Here is a 17,681-nt window from a genome sequence, read left to right as displayed (position 1 = left end):
TTTTGCCCCCACTACTCCTCTGAAACCGCTTTCCCCAATCACCACATTGTGAAGTCCAGTAATTAATTTGCAGTTGAGCTCTCCACTTCTTTTTGAAACATCTCTTAATTTACCTAAGGATATTCTTAAAAAATGGATTTTCTGATTCAGTAGTTCTGGGATGGGTCTTTATCTTGGATTTCATTTTTTTTTTTTTTTTTTTTTTGGATTTCTGATAAATTCCTAAATCATGATTCTAATTTGCTGGTCTGAAGGCCACAGTGTAAGGAGCAAGACTCTAGAATAACCTGCACCACTTCTCATCTGACATCTTTCCCTAGCTTACTCAACTCCAACCATATTGGCATTTTCCCACCTCCGAGCCTTGGCACTGGCTTTTCTCTCTGCTTAGAAGGCCTATGAGAACTATCTGCATAGTTTACTTCTTCACTTTTAAGGCCTCTACTCAAATGTCACTGATCAGGAAGCCTTCACTGATCATCCAACATAAAATGCAGTTCCTACCCTGCCACACCATATTTTGTTTATCCTGCTTACTTTTCTCCCTGGCACTTATAGCCATCTGACATAGTCCTTATTTATTTATTCCTTGTTGAGAACCTTGAGAGAAAGAACTTTGTCAACTTGTCTGTTTTGTTTACTGTTGTGTCCCCAGGACCCAGAACAGTGTCTGACAGTGTATCGTCAGTAAATACTTATTGAAAAGGGAAATGATTTGATCTTATAGAACTTATAGTTAGGGTTCTAAACACCAAAAGCAATGCAATTATTATAAAAAGAACTCTTAAAGTGAGTAATTATTCTTTTAAAGAATGATGCATTATAATAACTGAAGAACAATTTACTACACTGTGCAGCCTGTGCAATTGGTGACGCATATATCAACACTATATGGAGAGAATAGTCTATCTCCACCATAGTGGATTCTGTTGACTTGCTAGCTACTGGTTGACCTCCACACTCTGCGTTCTTCGCTTACCAAATGGTGATATGTCTGGGTTTAGGGAGGCTCCTAGATAATAATCTTTATCAATTTAGACAATCTGGGTAAATCTGTATCCCTTATCAGTAATTAGTTCAGGGAAATAGGCAAAACCCAATTCTGGCTAGGTCTGTTGGGAGGCTTCTGGTAAAGTTTTAAAAAAAAGAAAGAAGTATACTACTTCTTTACTACTTCTGTACATAAGAGCAAGGAGCTGGCATCTAGCAACCATCATGGCCAAGAGGAGACAAGCTGGAGTTAAATTATCAAGCTGCTGCATTAACCAACCCTTCTTGTTACAGAAGATAATAAATGAAGTAGGCTATTATCCCTGTCTTAACAGATGAGGAAACAGGTACAGACAGAATAAGTAACTTGTCTAAGGTGAGAGTGGTAGAGCCAGGATTCAAATTCAGATAGCATGGCTCCAGAATCTTAATCCCTACTCTATGTACCTCTCTAAAACAACCTGAAAGACCACTTCCAAGAAGTATAGTGACATTACAAGGTCTTAGTGATAATGTATAAATTGCCTTGTTCATCTGTAGGTTTCAACGGATAACTGTATTGCGCATATACTGTTCAGTGTTGTAGGTGTACATATTTTTTTCTTATTATTGCACACCCCTGGAAACAAGAGATCTAGACTCTAAAAAAGTACTACCTGAAACAGGTCAGGTCAAGTCCCATACATTCTGAGAAAGCTACCTTTTCCTGTAACTTTTAAATCCATCAGAACTTAGTTTTGGCACATGGTAAGAGGTAAAGATCTAAAATAAGTTTTTCTCCAAAGAGTAGCTGCATACACCAAGACTGTTTTTTGAACGATTGAGAAAAGGAGGTCAATGTGGATACTCTTCATATAATACATCCCAAACAATGCTAGGAAGAAAACCATGAATAGGAAAGATGGGTTCTTTGCCCTCATGGAGCTTAGCAGTGTAGTGCAAAAGGCCAATAATATAATTACATGGGGGATGGCTGTTTTGAAGGGCCAGGCACAGTAGCCGCTACGAAGTCTTACCTCTAAGCTGTGATGGAAGATGTCGGATGGACAGTACCTCTTGCACTACATACTGATTCACTCCTCCACTTTTCAACAACTCCTCTGGGGCTAAAGGCAGATGGAACTCATACAGCTGGGGACACATCTTTCTCCCACTGGCTCACAGGGCTGGAAACCAAACAGCAAACAGATCAAGATCTATATCTAAGGACTGTCTTTTTAATCTGGTTCTATTATTCCTCCACCCTCAGATATATGACGCTTATATCAAACTTATACCACGGCGGTAACGTTATCTTAAGAGGATGTGAGGCAACCCTGGACTAGTCCAGGATTCTAGTCCAGAATCTAATTCTAATTGTGACTCTGCTATTTGGTTATGTCACTTACCCCCCTGAACCTCATCTGCACAACAGAGTTACTAATCTGATTATTTTGCAAAGTTGCTCTGAGGATCAAATGAGTCAAAAGACATGAGAATGTTTAAAGAAATACAAAGTGGCAGGGCACCTGGGTGGCTCAGTCGGTTGAGCGTCCGACTTCGGCTCAGGTCATGATCTGGTGGTTTGTGGGTTCGAGCCCCGCATCGGGCTCTGTGCTGACAGCTCAGAGCCTGGAGCCTGCATCAGATTCTATGTCTCCCTCTCTCTCTGCCCACCCGCCCCCCCCCCCCGTCACATTCTGTCTCTCTCTCCTTCAAAAATAAATAAACATTAAAAAAAATTTAAAAAAAAATACAAAGTGGCATATCAATGCATCAAGTTAGCATTTCCATTTGAACGGACGTTTCCATTTTTATGCACTGAGAGAAGGCCTCACTCAAGGCTAGGGCAGTGGGCCAGCATGGACTAGTGCGTGTCCTGGCTCCAGAATGGGAGAGTATTAACATTTAACATCTGTTCACTCTGTGTCACGTTCTTATTAGGCTATTTGAATATATCATATCTGATCTAGTTCTTCGAATGCCAATCTCATGGAATGCATGATAACACAACCCTTTTTACAGATGAGGAAACTGAAGCTAAAAAAAAAAAGGTTAAGAGATTTCCCCATATTCCGCACGGGTCTGTTAAAACTTACTGTTTCTACTACATCTTACCGCCAGAATTACGCCTAATATCGCGTCATACTGCCCCATCCCCAACCTTTCCAGTCTTTCATTCCCCGCTGCCCATTAACACCACACCTCAGAAAAGAACTTCACCCGCCGCTCCTCCGACTCAGGACGTGGGGCCGAAATGAAGGAAAAAACACGGACTGCACAATACGCACCAATCAGCACCGCAGCACTCAAGTGGGCAGAGAAACCGGCCAATCCCCGACAGGCGGAGGCAAAAACCCGCCTCTGAGCCAGGCGCCGCGCGGGCAAAGCCACAAAGGTGGAGTTCAAATCTCAACCGCCGTTAGGAGGCCAATCGCGTCACTCTCTGCAGAGACCCGCCAATCACATCTCAGGAGCCTGGAAGCCAGACGCGCCGCCAGGGGCGGGGCAGGGCCTAGATCCCCTGCCCGCCTCCCCTCGTCTCGCGGCTGCCTCATTCTGCCGCCCTTTCTAGCTAGGCGGTGATAGCGCCCTTGGGCTAGTGACCCACTCAGTCACCGCCCCGCCCCCCCACCCCCGGGGCAGGAGGCAAGTCCAAGCCGGGAGTTAAAAGGTTTAGGCTCTAATCCATGTTCCGCCATCTCCTCTATGTGACGTCCAGCAGGTCACTTCACTCTCTGCGCCTCAGACTTCCTCCCCAGTAGAAAAGGGATAATAAAAACAGCTACAACACAATACTGCTGTGAGGCACAGAAAAAGAGGTTTTGGGTTCCGGAGTTTGCACCTTCATCTCCCTCACAGTTGAGGGACGCCCCCAGGAAAGGGTGAGTTTCCTCGAAATTCAGTTTTGGGGCGTCCTGGGAAACGACGAAATGAATCCCTCTGCTCTTCCGACTCTCCAAGACTTCGGCGGGCGAACCGGAAGCACCTGGGCGGGGTGGGAAGGGAGGGAGGGGTTTCAAGGCCTCTGTACACCGGAACTTGGAGGGTGGGGTTTGTGGCTGGGGAAGGAGGAGCCAAGACGGGTCTGGCTGCGGGAGGTACCTCGATGAGACCCAAGATGGCTCCTTCCGTCTAGTGTCCTGTGAGGCTGGCGCGGAAGGTCCCTGTCAGCTCCTCGAAGGTCACGTGTGACCCTACTCTTATGCTTGTGTGGTTGCTGTTGTAGGGAAGAGACGAGAGCAATGGCAGGGAGCCTCTCTTTGGGGGCAGGCAGGGTCCTATGGGGCCGGGTGCCCCTATCCTGCAGAAGCTTCTCTCTGGGTAAGTGGCTGATGTAGAAATTGCCCTGAGAACTGCTTGTCAGTAAGTGGCTCAGACTCATTCCCTTTCTTCCCCGTCCCTAGGTATTCCTGGAATGTTCCACGTAAGGCTCACCCTCCCGCCTCCCAAAGTGGTTGATCGTTGGAACGAGAAGAGGGCTATGTTCGGGGTGTATGACAACATCGGGATCCTGGGTAAGATTCGATTCCGTGGTACAGAATTTCAGAGTAATTTTTTACGTAAGATTATCTTTTTTTTCCCCCCACCAGTGTACGAATGGTACCATGCTCGGTAATAAGAGCCGACACTTAACGTGCGTATTCTGGTTGTTTTTGACGCTGTTCTGAGTGCACTACATGTATTAATCCTTACAGGAGGGTTGTTTTTTGTTTTTTCAGTTTACAGGTAAGGAAACTGAAGCACAGAGGGGTTAAGTGATTTTTTTCCAATGCTAGTAAATGGCAGTGCCAGAATTTGAACCACAAGCAGTCTGGCTCCAGGGTCTGTGCTCTTGATCGTGTAGGTGCTGCTTGTCTGTAGGCGCAGCTCAGGAAAATGCAACTGCATGCTGAAGGCTTAGCTGGTAGAGGCTGTGTTCGTTGCCTCTTGTCTGGGAACTAACGTGTTCTCTCACATTACACAGGAGACTTTGAAATGCACCCCAAAGAACTGATCAGGGGCCCCAGATGGCTTAGAGGCTGGAAGGGGAATGAATTGCAACGTTGTATCCGAAAGAAGAAAATGGTTGGAAATCGAATGTTCCTTGATGACCTGCACAACCTTAACAAACGCATCAGCTACCTCTACAAACACTTTAACAGACATGGAAAGTACCGGTAGAAGAGAAAGCTGGGAACTGTGGAAGAGACACATCTGTCACGGGGGGGGGGACAGTACTTTTCCCTTTGGGATTTGTATGCTCTCTAATAAAATGGGGCTTCTTTGGAATCTGTTATCTGCTCTTTATTTTACTCTTACATTTTATTTTACTCTAGATGCTACTTTTATTCATTCAAGTAGACTATGAACTCTGGCTCATCCATCCATAAGTCTTAGGTTTGGACTTCACCACTTGCCCATTGCAGACTAGCTATATTTTTAGCCTTTAAAAAAGAAAAGGGGGTGGGGGCGCCTGGGTGGCTCAGTCAGTTAAGTGTCTGACTTCAGCTCAGGTCATTGATCTTGCGGTTCGTGGGTTCCAGCCCCGCATCCAGCTCTGTGCTGACAGCTTGGAGCCTGGAACCTGCTTCGGATTCTGTGTCTCCCTTTCTCTCTGCCCCTCCTCTACTTATGCTCTGTCTCTCTCTCTCTCTCAAAAATAAATAAACATAAAAAAAAAAAAAAAAGAAACGGGGCACCTGGGTGGCTCAATTGGTTGAGCCTTGGATTCTTGATTTCTGCTCAGGTCCTGATCTCACAGTTCATGAGATTGAGCCCCTAATGGGGCTCTGCGCTGCCGTCGTGGAGCCTGCTAGAGATTCTCTTGGCCACTCCCCTGCTCTCAAAATAAATAAACTTTCAAAAAAAAAAAAAAAGAAAAAGAAAATTGTTGGCACTTTTTGACATTTAGCTTTTCATGTATTGAAAGTGGTAATTTCTTATTGCTTCATAATGCTGTTATCTTAAATGTATGTTTGAAAACATTTTCACACTGGAATGAAATGTAACAAATAGAATTATGCTTGTTCATTACTTTCATCAAAAATATTGGGTACTTTTTCTAAGTTGAGAAATGCAAGAAAAAATGTAATAGATAACATGGTTTCCTAGTTAGGGGATAAAGATATATTCTCACATGTACACTTTAATATGGGGCATTAAGTACCATATGAATGGTTTGCATACTAAGCCTGACTGATCATCAGAATCACGTTGGTAGTTTCACGATTTCAAAAGCCGGGTCCCTGCCCCCAAAGATTTGTGATCTGTAGAGCTGAGCTGAGTCTTGCACATCTACTTTTTTAAAAAATACATTAAAAAAATACATACAATGGAAATTTTTTAAATTACTGAAGGGTAATCAGGTAAAGAGTTTTCTCACGGCCTGTTTTTTTTGTGCTTTGCAGAAGCAACCACTATTTTTTTTTTTTTTAGTCCTTTGGACAGAAACTGTACATGTATAATCATGTATTAACTGTATATCTCCTTTTGAAAAGAGAATTCTATTTACTTTTAGTTTTTATTTTTAATGAAAAGAGGATTCTATATACACCGTTCTATACCTTGCTTATTCACTTAATACAACCTGGATTGTTTTATATCCTCACATTCTATACCATAATGATTTAACTAGTTCCATTTTGATAGATATTTAGATTGTTTCCAGCCTTTTACTTTTTCAAAGCATGACTCCTAATTTTAGATAATTCTGATTGTAAAATCCCTCAGGTGATTTTCATTAACCATGTTTAGAAACCACTGGTGATAAATGATCTAAATAAGAGATTGTATTTGGTCTAATCAGGAGAGGCTTCCTAGAAGAGGCTGGATTTCAGCAAAGAAATAAGTGGTAGAACATTTCAAGTGGGGAAGAGAAGAGTGATCAGTGGTGCATATGACCCAGCAAATCCACTCCTAAGTATATACCCACCAGAAATGAAAACATGTTCATACAAAAAGTGGTACATAAATGTTCATAGCATTGTTATTCATAATAGCAAAAAAGAAGAAACAAAGCAAATGTCTATCAACTGATACAGAAAATGTGGTATATTCATGCAATGGAATATTATTCAGCCATAAAAAAGAATGAGGTACTGATACATCTAACAACATGAATGAACCGTGAAAACACTTTAATAAACCAAAGAAGGCAGTCATAAAAGGCTTGTATTGTATTCATATGAAATGTCCAGAATAGGCAAACCTACAGAGACAGAAAGTAGATTAGTTATTGCCAGGGAATGGGATAAGGGATAGGGAATGAGAGATGACTGCTAACAGATACAAGGCTCTTTTAGGGGTGGTAAAAATGTTCTGGAATTAGCAGTGATGGTTGCACGACCTTGTGAATACACTAAAAAACAATTGTATACTATATAATCATATGGTATATGAATTATATCTCAATTTTTAAAATGGTGTAGGAGACTTGATTTATTTCTAAATTAAGCTTTATTTTTAGAAAATCAAAGTAATGCATGCATATAGTTAATTAAAAAGAAGGGAAAGTCGTGTGACAAAAAGTCCCCTGCTTCACCTGTCTACCCTCCAAACTAGCTTCCTAGAATGAAAGGCTCTCACTTCTTTGAAATATTTTGGTATTTATTATCATAATTTGAAACAATATGCCCCACTGCTCTTTATGATTTATCAGCTTTAGACTTTATTAGCTTCCTGTTATGAAAGATGAAGATTTAGCCCAATGATTTAAAATAAAAAACCTGTTAAGCTAGGAACAGGAGGAAATTTCTTTAACTTGGTAAAGATTACATACTAGAGATCAACCACAAATATTTAATAGACATGCATTCCCTTTAAGATCTGTAATAAGACATAATAAGCTAAATAAGTCAGAAAAAGACAAATATATGATTTTTTTTTACAAATATATGATTTAATTTGTATGTGGAATTTAAGAAACAACAGATGAACATAGGGACAGGGAAGGAAAAATAAGGTAAAAACAGAGAGGGAGGCAAAACATAAGAGACTGTTAAATACAGAGAACAAACTGAGGATTGCTGAAGGGGAGACAGGTGGGAGGATGGGCTAAATGTGTAATGGGCATTAAGGAGGGCACTTGTTGGGATGAGCACTGGGTGTTATATGTAAGTGATGAATTACTGGGTTATACTCCTGAAACAAATACTATACTGTATGTTAACAAAGTTGAATTTAAATAAATAAATTTTTTAAAAAGAAAAAAAGATTAGTTATAAGACAAGGATGCGTACCATTCCTGTTGCACTTTAACTTAGTATTGAAAGTCCTAGTGAATGTCAAGAAAGAAAGGAAGAAAGAAAGGGAAAGAAAGAAAAAAAGAGTGGATATGAGGGTTAAAAGAATAGAGATCAAATTATGATCATTTTTTTAATATTTATCAAATTGTGATCATTTACAAATTATATGATTTTCATTGTCTAAAACAGGAATCTTTTAAAAACATATTTAATGTTGATTTATGTATTTTGAGGGAGAGAGAGCGTGAGCAGGGGAGGGGCAGAGAGAGAAGAAGAGAGAGAGAATCCTAAGCAGGCTCCACAGTGTCAGTACAGAGCCCAACGTAGAGCTTGAACTCACGGAGTGTGAGATCATGACGTGAGTTGAAGTTGGGTGCTTAACTGACTGAGCCACCCAGGCTCCCCTAAACATTTTATTTTTAAATAATCTCTACTCAGTGTGGGCTTGAACTCATAACCCTGAGATCAAGATTCACATGCTCTACAAACCAAGTCAGCCAGGTGCCTTGGGACTTCAATATAAAAATTTTTGAAGAACACAATTCAACCCATAACAATAGTCTTTGGTGTCCCCAAGACATTCTTGTGCTTCTGTTGTTAGTTCTTGAAATTCATGATTCCTTATAGCTTCTATAGATTCTCCAGGTTTGATTTTGGAAGAGGAAGCCAGTGGCCTCTATTAGTTATCTTGTCAGGAAACTGGATTTACACTCTGCAATCCTCTCCTTTCTTGTAGCCCTTTCCCCATTCCTCTTCATCATAGTTTTATCAGCATTTTGGCTTAAATCAGTAGACAGTATTTACATTATTAGGACTATGTAAATATTGTTTACTACTTGGTGTACTGGGGGATAACTAGTGTTTCTTATTTAAAAATTCTGTATCTTGGGGCGCTTGGGCGGCTCCATCGTTTAGGTATCTGAGTGGCTCAGGTCATGATCTCGTGGTTCATGAGTTTGAGCCCCACATGGGGCTCTCTGCTGTGAGCACTTCAGAGCCCACTTCAGATCCTCCGTTTCCCTCTCTCTCTGTCCCTCCCCCGATTTCTCATTCAAAAATAAATAATCATTTAAAAAAAGAAAAACATTTAAACAATAAAACCTCTATATCTTTATCGAGATACAATTCAACCAATCCAATGGATTTTAGTATATTCACAGAGTTGTACATCCATCATCATTTTGGAACATTTTCATCACTACTCCAAAACGAAATCCTATGCCCCTTAACTGTCACCCTCAATTCCCCCTCCCTCCCGGTTCTAGACAACCACAAACCCACTTTCTGCCCCTATACATTCTTGCCTATTCTGGATGTTTCATCTTAAATGGAATCATACCAGATTTCATCCTTTGTGACTGGCTTTTTAAATTTAGCATAGTGCTTTCAAGGTTCATCCATGTTGTAACATATATTAGTACTTCATTCCTTTTTATTACTGAATAATATTCCATTGTATGGATATACCACCTCATATTTATCCATTCATCAGTGGGTGGACATCTAGGTTGTTTTTACTTTTTGGTTATTCTTTTTTTTTGTTTTTTTAAAAGTTTATTTTGCGAGAGAAAGAGAGCACAAATAGGGAGGGGAAGAGAGAGAGGGAGAGAGTCCCAAGCAGGCTCCACACTGTCAGTGTGGATCCTGATGTGGGGCTTGAACTCATGAACTATGAGATCATGACCTGAGCCGAAGTCAAGAGCCAGATGCTTAACCAACTGAGCCATCCAGGTGCCCTGTGGTTACTCTGAAAAATGCTGCCATGGACATTTGTGTAACAAGGTTTTGTGTAGACATTTTCATTTCTCTTGGGTATAAACCAAGGAGTGGAGTTGCTGGGTCACTCTATGGTAACTCTATGTTTAACTATTTGAGGAACTGCCAACTCTTTTCCAAATTGGCTGCATTATTTTGTATCTCTACCTGTGGTGTATGAAGGTTTAATTTCTCCACAGGCTTGTCACCATTTGGTATTCTTTGTTTGTTTTTCATTATAGCCATCCTAGTAGGCATAAAGTAGTGTCTCACTGTGGCTTTGATCTGTATTTCCCTGATGGCTAATGATATAGAGCATTTTTCTTGTGCTTTATTGGCCATTTGCTTATCTTCTTTTTGAGAAATGTTTATTTAGATCCTCTGTCCATTTTCAAATTTTTAAAATTATAATTGAGTTGGAAGAGTCCTTTATATATCCTAGATACAATTACCATATCAGATATCTGATTTGCAAATATTTTCTTTGATTCTGTGAATTCTTTTCATTGTCTTGATCACGTTCTTTGAAGCACAAAAGTTTCATAATTTGCTGATGCCCTGTTTATTTTTCCTTTTGCGGTTTGTGCTTTTGTTATCATATCTAGGAAATCATTGCTTAATCCAAGGTCATGAAGACATATAGCTATGTTTTCTTTTAAGACTTTTATAGTTTCAGCTCTTACATTTAATTTTTTGATACATTTTGATTTAATGTTTGTGTATGGTGGGAGGTAGCCATCCAAATTCATTCTTTTGCATGTTCACATCCAGTTGTCCAGCAGCATTTGTTGAAGAGACTATTCTTTCCCCCATTAAATGGTCTTGGCACCCTTGTTGAAAATCAATTGACATAAATGTAAAGTAACTTCTATTTCTTATTTAACTTTTTTTTTCTCAAGTTAATTGCCTCTTTTTCTTTTGTATAATTTTCTATGTATCTAGCTCTAATTTTTTTCCATATATCCCATTGGAACTGTTAAATACTTGTTCATATTATTTTTCAATTATTTATTATGTATTTATTTATGTTTATAATTTTTTTTAAGTTTTATTATTTATTTATTTATTTTGAGAGAGAGAGAGAGAGACAGCTTGAGGGGGGAGAGGCAGAGAGAGGGAGAGAGAATCCCAAGCAGGCTCCACACTGCCAGTTCAGAGCCTGACTCAGGGCTCGAACCCACGAACTGTGAAACCATGACCTGGGCTGAAATCATGAGTCCAACGCTTAACTGACTGAGCCACCCAGGTGCCCCTTATTTATTTATTTTTAAAGTTTTTATTTATTTATTTTGAGAGAAAGAGAGTGTTTATGCACGTGTGCATGAGTTGCGGAAGGGCGGAGGGAGAGGGAGAGAGAGAATCCCAAAAAGGCTCCGTGCTGTAAGCACAGAACTTGACCAGGGCTGGATCCCATGAAAGCCGAGATCAAGAGTCAGATGCTTAACCTACTGAGCTACCCAGGCACCCCTTACTTTTCAAATATTTAAACATGGCAGATACTTTATCAGTTTTTTTCTCTGGAGACTTTCCTGCAGTTTTTTTCCATCCTCTTGCTTCAGTCAGGACACATGGCACAGCTTCCATACCCAGGATTTTCTTTAAGCAGTTTTGTGTGTGGATCCAGCATTCCATTCCTTATATCTATTGCCTTTCTCTTTCCTGTTTGCCAGAGTGCATCTTGTGGTAGCCTACTTAAATAGAGAGGTAAGAATTTTGATAATGAAAGGAGTCTATATTCTTCTTTTGATATACATTGATCTTTTAAAAAAATTGATCTTATATTGGTAGTTAGATTGGTATGAAATTCTAGGTTAATGATATTTCTTCAGAATTTTAAAGACACTGCCACATTGTCTTCTATCTTCTAATACTGTATTGAGATGCTATTCTGATTCTTGTTCTTTTCCCCCCTCTTTTTGAATTTTTTTAGCTTCTTCTCTTTTTTCCAAAATATTCCAATTTTATAAAAATGTGTCTTGATATGCTTCTTTTTTCTTTCGTTATGTTGGGCACATAGCACACTGTTTAATCCAGAGAGACTTGTTCAATTCAGGAAAATTTTCTTTTATTTCTTTTAAATCTCTGTCTTATATCCTGTTTTCTCTTTTAGAATTCCTGTTAGTCAGATATTGGACTATTTGGCTTGATTTTCTAACTTTCTTTCTTACTTCCTATCCCTACCTCTGTTGGCTCTTGCTCTTGGACCTTTGTTCCTTATTTGTTTGCAATTTTTGACCACAATTTATATTTTTTGGAACTGTATCTGTGGAAATTCCCCAGGGCCTAGATCAAAGATGAGCTCATCCAGAGAGAATTGCATCACTTTTGCCAGGTGCTTGGTGGGACTGTCAACCTAGAATCACTTTAAATTCTTGCCATTTTGTTCTTAGGATCAACAAAAAATTCAGACAGTAAAGCCACAGCTTGTGGTCATAAATTCTTTACTAGTGTTTACAAGAAAAAATAAAATAAAAAAGTTCTCCACTAGGCACCTAGGTTCCAGACAAGCAGTTTCCTATGAAGTCCCCTAGGGACAGCATGGGTGTTAGAATATTTTGAATCCACTCTTAAACGAGGACATAGAGGTTCTGACTTAATGGTGGGGATCTTCTGTTAGATTTCCAACCCCAGAAAAGCCCTGAGCTCTGTCTCCCATGACACAGTGGCACCTGGTGAGTCCATCACCATGCCTAAATTCAACTTTTTAGCAAATGCCGCAAGGCAAAACAGACTTCAGTGCTCAGCTTACCTCTCTGGGTAGCAGCTTTGACTTTGACTTAGTTTTTGGTCTATAGTCTTTATTTTGGTCTACAGTCTATTTTCTTATCAGGTCATAAATGCATTAAAAAATTTTTTTTAATGTTTATTTACCTTTGAGACAGACAGAGACAGAGTGTGAGTGGGGGAGGGGTAGAGAGCGAGGGAGACACAGAATCTGAAGCAGGCTCCAGGTTCTGAGCTGTCAGCACAGAGACTGACTGGAGGGGCGGGAGTGGGGTGGGGTGTGTGTGTGTGCTCACGAGCCCTGAGATCATGACCTGAGCCGAAGTCAGCTGCCGAACCAACTGAGCCACCCAGGTGCCCTGTAAATTCATTTTAAAGATAACCTTTGAGGCAAAGAATCTAGAATAGCTAAAACAATTTTGAAAACAACAACAATTGGGGCGCCTGGGTGGCGCAGTCGGTTGGGCGTCCGACTTCAGCCAGGTCACGATCTCGCGGTCTGTGAGTTCGAGCCCCGCGTCGGGCTCTGGGCTGATGGCTCAGAGCCTGGAGCCTGTTTCCGATTCTGTGTCTCCTTCTCTCTCTGCCCCTCCCCTGTTCATGCTCTGTCTCTCTCTGTCCCAAAAATAAATAAACGTTGAAAAAAAAATTAAAAAAAAAAAAAGAAAACAACAACAATAATAAAGTGGGAGAAATAGTTCTACCTGATGTTAAGACTTACTATTTATAGCTACAGTAATTAAGACAGTGTGTTATTGGCAGAAGGAAAGACACATAGATCAGTGGAACTGAAGAGAACCCAGAAATAGATCTGCCCAAATATGCCAAACTGATTTTTGACAAAGGTGCAAAAGCAATTCAACAGAGGAAGGTTTGCTTTTTTCAACAAATGGTCTGGAGCAATGGACATCCATAAACAATAAAATGAACTCTGATCTAAACTTTACACCTTATACGACAATGAACTCAAAATGGATCACAGACTTATATGTGAAACACAAAAATGTACAACTTTTAGAAAATAAAATAAGAAAATAATCATCAGGATGTAGGGCTAGGCAAAGCTTCTTAGACTTCACACCAAAAGTATAATCCATAGGAGGACAAGTTGATAAATTGGATCTAAACAGAATTGAAAACCTTCGCTCTGTGTGAGATCCCTTTGAGAGGATGAAAAGGCAAATGACAGACCAGGAGAAAGCACCCATCAGACAAAGTACTTTATCTGGAATATTTAAAGAATTCCCAAAACTCAATAGTAAAAAAATGAACAACCCAATTAGAAAATGGTCAGGGCACCTGGGTGGCTCAGTCGGTGAACCATTCGACTCTTGATCTCGGCTCAGGTCATGATGTCAAGATTTGTGAGATCAAGCCCCATGTTGGGCTCTGTGCTGACAGCACGGAGCCTGCTTGGGATTCTCTTCTTCTCTCTCTCTCTCTCTGCCCCTCCCTTGCTCACGTGCACTCTCTCTCTTTCTCTCTCTCTCAATATCAACAAACATTTTTTAAAAATTAAAAAAAAAAGAAAATGGGCAAAAGATATGAGCAGACCTTTCATCAAAGAGGATATATATATAGGAGGCAAAAATCACATTAAAACATGTTCAACATAATCAGCCATCACAGAAATGAGAGTTAAAACTACAATGATCCCGGGTGCCTGGGTGACTCAGTGGGTTGGCGTCTGACTCTTGATCTCAGCTCAGGTCTTGAACTCAGGGTCATGAGTTCAAGCCTGGCATTTGACTTCATACTAAGCATGGACTACTTAAAAAAAAAAAAAAAGAAACTACAATGATATATGACTACATACCTATTGGAATGGCTAGAATAAAAAAGAAACAGTGACAACACCAAGTAGTGGTGAAGATGTGGAGAAACTGGATCCCACTTACACTGCTTGTGGTAATTTAAATGGTAAAGCAATTCCGGAAACCAGTTTGGCAGTTTTTTCTGAAACTAAACATGCAATTACCTTCCAACCCAGTAATTGCTCTCTTGTCCCAGAGAAAATTATGTTCATGCAAACCTGTACATGGCTGTTCATAGCAGTCTTATTTGTAATCTCAAACTGAAATCATCCCAAATGTCTTTTTATCAGGTAGATGGTTAAACAAATTATGACATATCCATTCCACAGAATACTACTCAACAATGAAAATTATTGATACACACAAATTGGATGGATCTCAAGGATATCATGGAGGAAGGACTGCTTTTTCAGCAAATGGTCCTTGAGCAATGGGACATCCATAGGCAAAAATGGGGGAAAAAAAAGCCAATCTTAAAAGGTTTCATTTGTATGATCCCATTTCTGTAATATTCTTGAAATAAAATTATAGAGATGGAGAACAAATTAGTGTCTGACAAGGATTGGTAGGTGTGGCTATGAAAAGATTGTACAAGGGAGTCTTGTAGTAATGTAACAGTTCTGTATCATGAGTGTGGTGGTGGTTACAGGAATCTACATTTAAAGCTACATGCACATGTGAATGCATGTAAAACTGATGAAATATGAATAAACTCCATGGATTGTACCAATGTCAATATCCTGGTTTTAATAGGGTACTGCTATCACTGGGGGAGCTAAGTGAAGGGAGATGGGGAACCTATCCGTACTTTTTTGAGGGCCACCTCATGTGAATCTATAATTATTTTTTTAGCAAGTTTAAAAACATAGTAATTGTTATTTTTTAAATTTATTTTTAATGTTTATTTTTTATTTTTTAATTTTTTTTTAAAGTTTATTTATTTTTGAGACAGGGAGAGACGGAGCACAAACGGGGGAGGGTCAGAGAGAGGGAGACACAGAATCTGAAACAGGCTCCAGGCTCTGAGCTGTCAGCACAGAGCCCGACGCGGGGCTCGAACTCATGGACCATGAGATCATGACCTGAGCCGAAATGGGCCGCTTAACCGACTGAGTCACCCAGGTGCCCTTTAATGTTTATTTTTGAGAGAGAGAGAGAGAGACAGAGACAGAGAGAGAGAAAGAGAGGCAGAGCATGAGTGGGGAGGAGCAGAGAGAGAGGGAGACACAGAATCCCAAGCAGGCTCTGACAGCTCAGAGCCTGACTGGGGCTCAAACCCATGAACCGCGAGATCATGACCTGAGCCAAAGTTGGACACTCAACTGACTGAGCCACCCAGGCACCCCAAAACATATTAATTTAAAAAAATTCAGTGCTTTTAAGTTTTTTTCCCAGTGATCTTAATTTTTTAAAAACTCGGTGATTTTAAGGTTTTTTTCCCAGGGGAGATTTGGTGGGGTTTTGAGGGTTTAAGCAGGATTGTAACATTTGGATAGATCATCCTGGTAGTTTCTTAGAGGATGGATATGAGGGAGGGCAAGACTAGAAGCAGAAAGTTATAGTTCACTGATTCTAGGAGGCATTTTTTCTTTTCATTTTAACATCTAAATTGGGGGGTGCCTGGGTGGCTCAGTTGGTTGAGCATCCAACTTCAGCTCAGGTCATGATCTCCTAGTTGGTGAGTTTGAATCCTGCCTCCGGCTCTGTGCTGACAGCTCAGAGCCTGGAGCTTGCTTGGTTGGGATTCTGTGTCTCCCTCTCTCTGCCCCTCCCCGCCTCTCAAAAAGAAATAAACTTAAAAAAAAAAAAAAAGATGGTAAAAAATATCTAAATTGGGATGTTTCACTGTAACTATTAGCCAGATGGTAGTCATACTGTATTTGTCATACCTACTCAGAAGAATCAAAACTTGCCAAATGGGTGTCTAAGGCTTGGAAGAAAATTCTGGAGACAGAAGAGAAACACTCTACTTTAAGAAATGCCGCATCACCGAAGCCCTTGATGGCATGCACAGAGGACTACACTGTGTGAAAAATCATGGACATCTAAGAGTAAGTAAAAAAAAAAAAATAATAATAATCATAAGAGTCAGGCTCTGAATGTGAAGTTTTGGGAATACTGTTACCATGTTGCTCTTTTAAAATTTCCTTTTTATGTATGCACAAGAGTGAACTATTATAAAAATCTGTATCTATATAAATCTACACTTTCAATAAATATAAAATAAAAATTCTAAGTGATAAGAAAGCATTGTGTCAGTTTTCTTTTTTTCTTAGCGGAAGCTAAAATAATGGTAAGTTTTACAACGGATAGTGTCCAGGCAAGGGATAATAGTCTAAAGTGAGAGTAGGACAGTTATACGAGGGAAACGAATCCTTGAAAAACTAAGAAGGAAAGATCCACTCAGCTTGGTGAATTATCAGAGGAGGGGTACAGATGAACGGGGAAGGAAATCTAGGGTGGTTTCTAGGTTTCTGGTTTGGGCAACTGAGTCAGTGTGGTAGCCTACCTGGGAGGGATTACAGGGGGAGTTCGATTTAGGATACTTCATTGCATGAGGAGCTTGCTGGCTATGTTGAAGGAAAAGGATGAATAAAGCCTTCCTAATTGCTCTGGAGGGACAGAACCCCGCGTCTGGTACTGGGTCTTGAGGACTTGGGGCTCAGCCTTTATGGATTCTGTACATCAGAGTTGTTTGTGAGAGGTGGGGTAGGTAAGGCGGAGCGCCGACCAGGTCTGCTCGCCTGTGAGCTGAACCTCTGTGAGCGGAACTGCCTCTACACAAAGCACGCTGGTGTCTAGGTCCCTGCGAGCTGGGCCCGCCCGCGGCTGTGATTGGCTGGTGCTGCGAGCGCCTGGGGTCGTGGGCGGGCCCGGACTGCAGGAACTGCTCAGCGATTGGCTGCTAGGTACCCAAAAGGCCTAAATCAAACTGTTGGCGCCTCCCTTCCAGAGAGCTGGCGCGTTTTTCCATCTAGTCCCGTCTCTTAGTTAGACTGGTAAGCAAACGACAGTTGAAGTGGTCAGAGAACCGATCCCCTAAGCAACGGCTCTTTTCCGGAGTCGGGAATGAGAGGGGAGAGCTGGGATTGGCCAATTTGTAGGGACGGGGCGGGCTTGGCTTTATTCGGGCTTGGCTTCTGGACTGGCGCCTGTCCTGGGCTCGGATTGGGCTGCGGGATTGTCTACGTTA

The 17,681-nt window shown here is 40.7% G+C and overlaps 2 protein-coding genes across 6 annotated transcripts in view; one reads left to right on the top strand and one right to left on the bottom strand.

Annotated features, from left to right (window-relative positions):
* NCAPD2 (non-SMC condensin I complex subunit D2) overlaps nucleotides 1-3,900 on the bottom strand; it is a 29,267-nt gene extending 25,367 nt beyond the window's left edge. For 3 of the 5 annotated variants that reach the window (XM_047065895.1, XM_047065899.1, XM_047065900.1), the window contains exons 1-2: nucleotides 3,261-3,564; nucleotides 2,007-2,156 (exon numbers count right to left, since the gene is read on the bottom strand). In XM_047065895.1, coding sequence (XP_046921851.1) covers nucleotides 2,007-2,133 — 127 coding nt within the window. In that variant the 5' untranslated portion in view covers nucleotides 2,134-2,156; nucleotides 3,261-3,564. The other 2 variants (XM_047065897.1, XM_047065896.1) reach the window with 2 other exon arrangements.
* On the top strand, nucleotides 3,770-5,241 carry MRPL51 (mitochondrial ribosomal protein L51). Its single transcript, XM_047065916.1, has 4 exons — nucleotides 3,770-3,854; nucleotides 4,199-4,293; nucleotides 4,377-4,487; nucleotides 4,937-5,241. Exons 2-4 carry the CDS (start codon nucleotides 4,215-4,217, stop codon nucleotides 5,131-5,133), a joined length of 387 nt encoding a protein of 128 aa, XP_046921872.1. The 5' UTR covers nucleotides 3,770-3,854; nucleotides 4,199-4,214; the 3' UTR covers nucleotides 5,134-5,241.
* Nucleotides 5,242-17,681: the final 12,440 nt, after the last annotated feature.

This window comes from Lynx rufus, unplaced genomic scaffold (genome assembly GCF_022079265.1).
Source record: "Lynx rufus isolate CCGP_SWC_20201006 ecotype Redwood Valley unplaced genomic scaffold, mLynRuf1.p SCAF_7, whole genome shotgun sequence".
In the NCBI taxonomy this organism is placed as follows: domain Eukaryota; kingdom Metazoa; phylum Chordata; class Mammalia; order Carnivora; family Felidae; genus Lynx; species Lynx rufus.
The sequence above is the reverse complement of the archived record's forward strand: the minus strand, read 5'-3'. Positions and strand labels throughout refer to the sequence as shown.

What these genes read in the sequence shown, in the direction of transcription:
- MRPL51 (XM_047065916.1), top strand. Translation starts at nt 4,215, where the DNA reads ATGGCAGGGAGCCTCTCTTTGGGGGCAGGCAGGGTCCTATGGGGCCGG. An exon ending in CTGCAGAAGCTTCTCTCTGG is followed by an intron (nt 4,294 to 4,376) that starts GTAAGTGGCTGA and finishes CCCCGTCCCTAG; the next exon opens with GTATTCCTGGAATGTTCCAC. An exon ending in TGACAACATCGGGATCCTGG is followed by an intron (nt 4,488 to 4,936) that starts GTAAGATTCGAT and finishes CACATTACACAG; the next exon opens with GAGACTTTGAAATGCACCCC.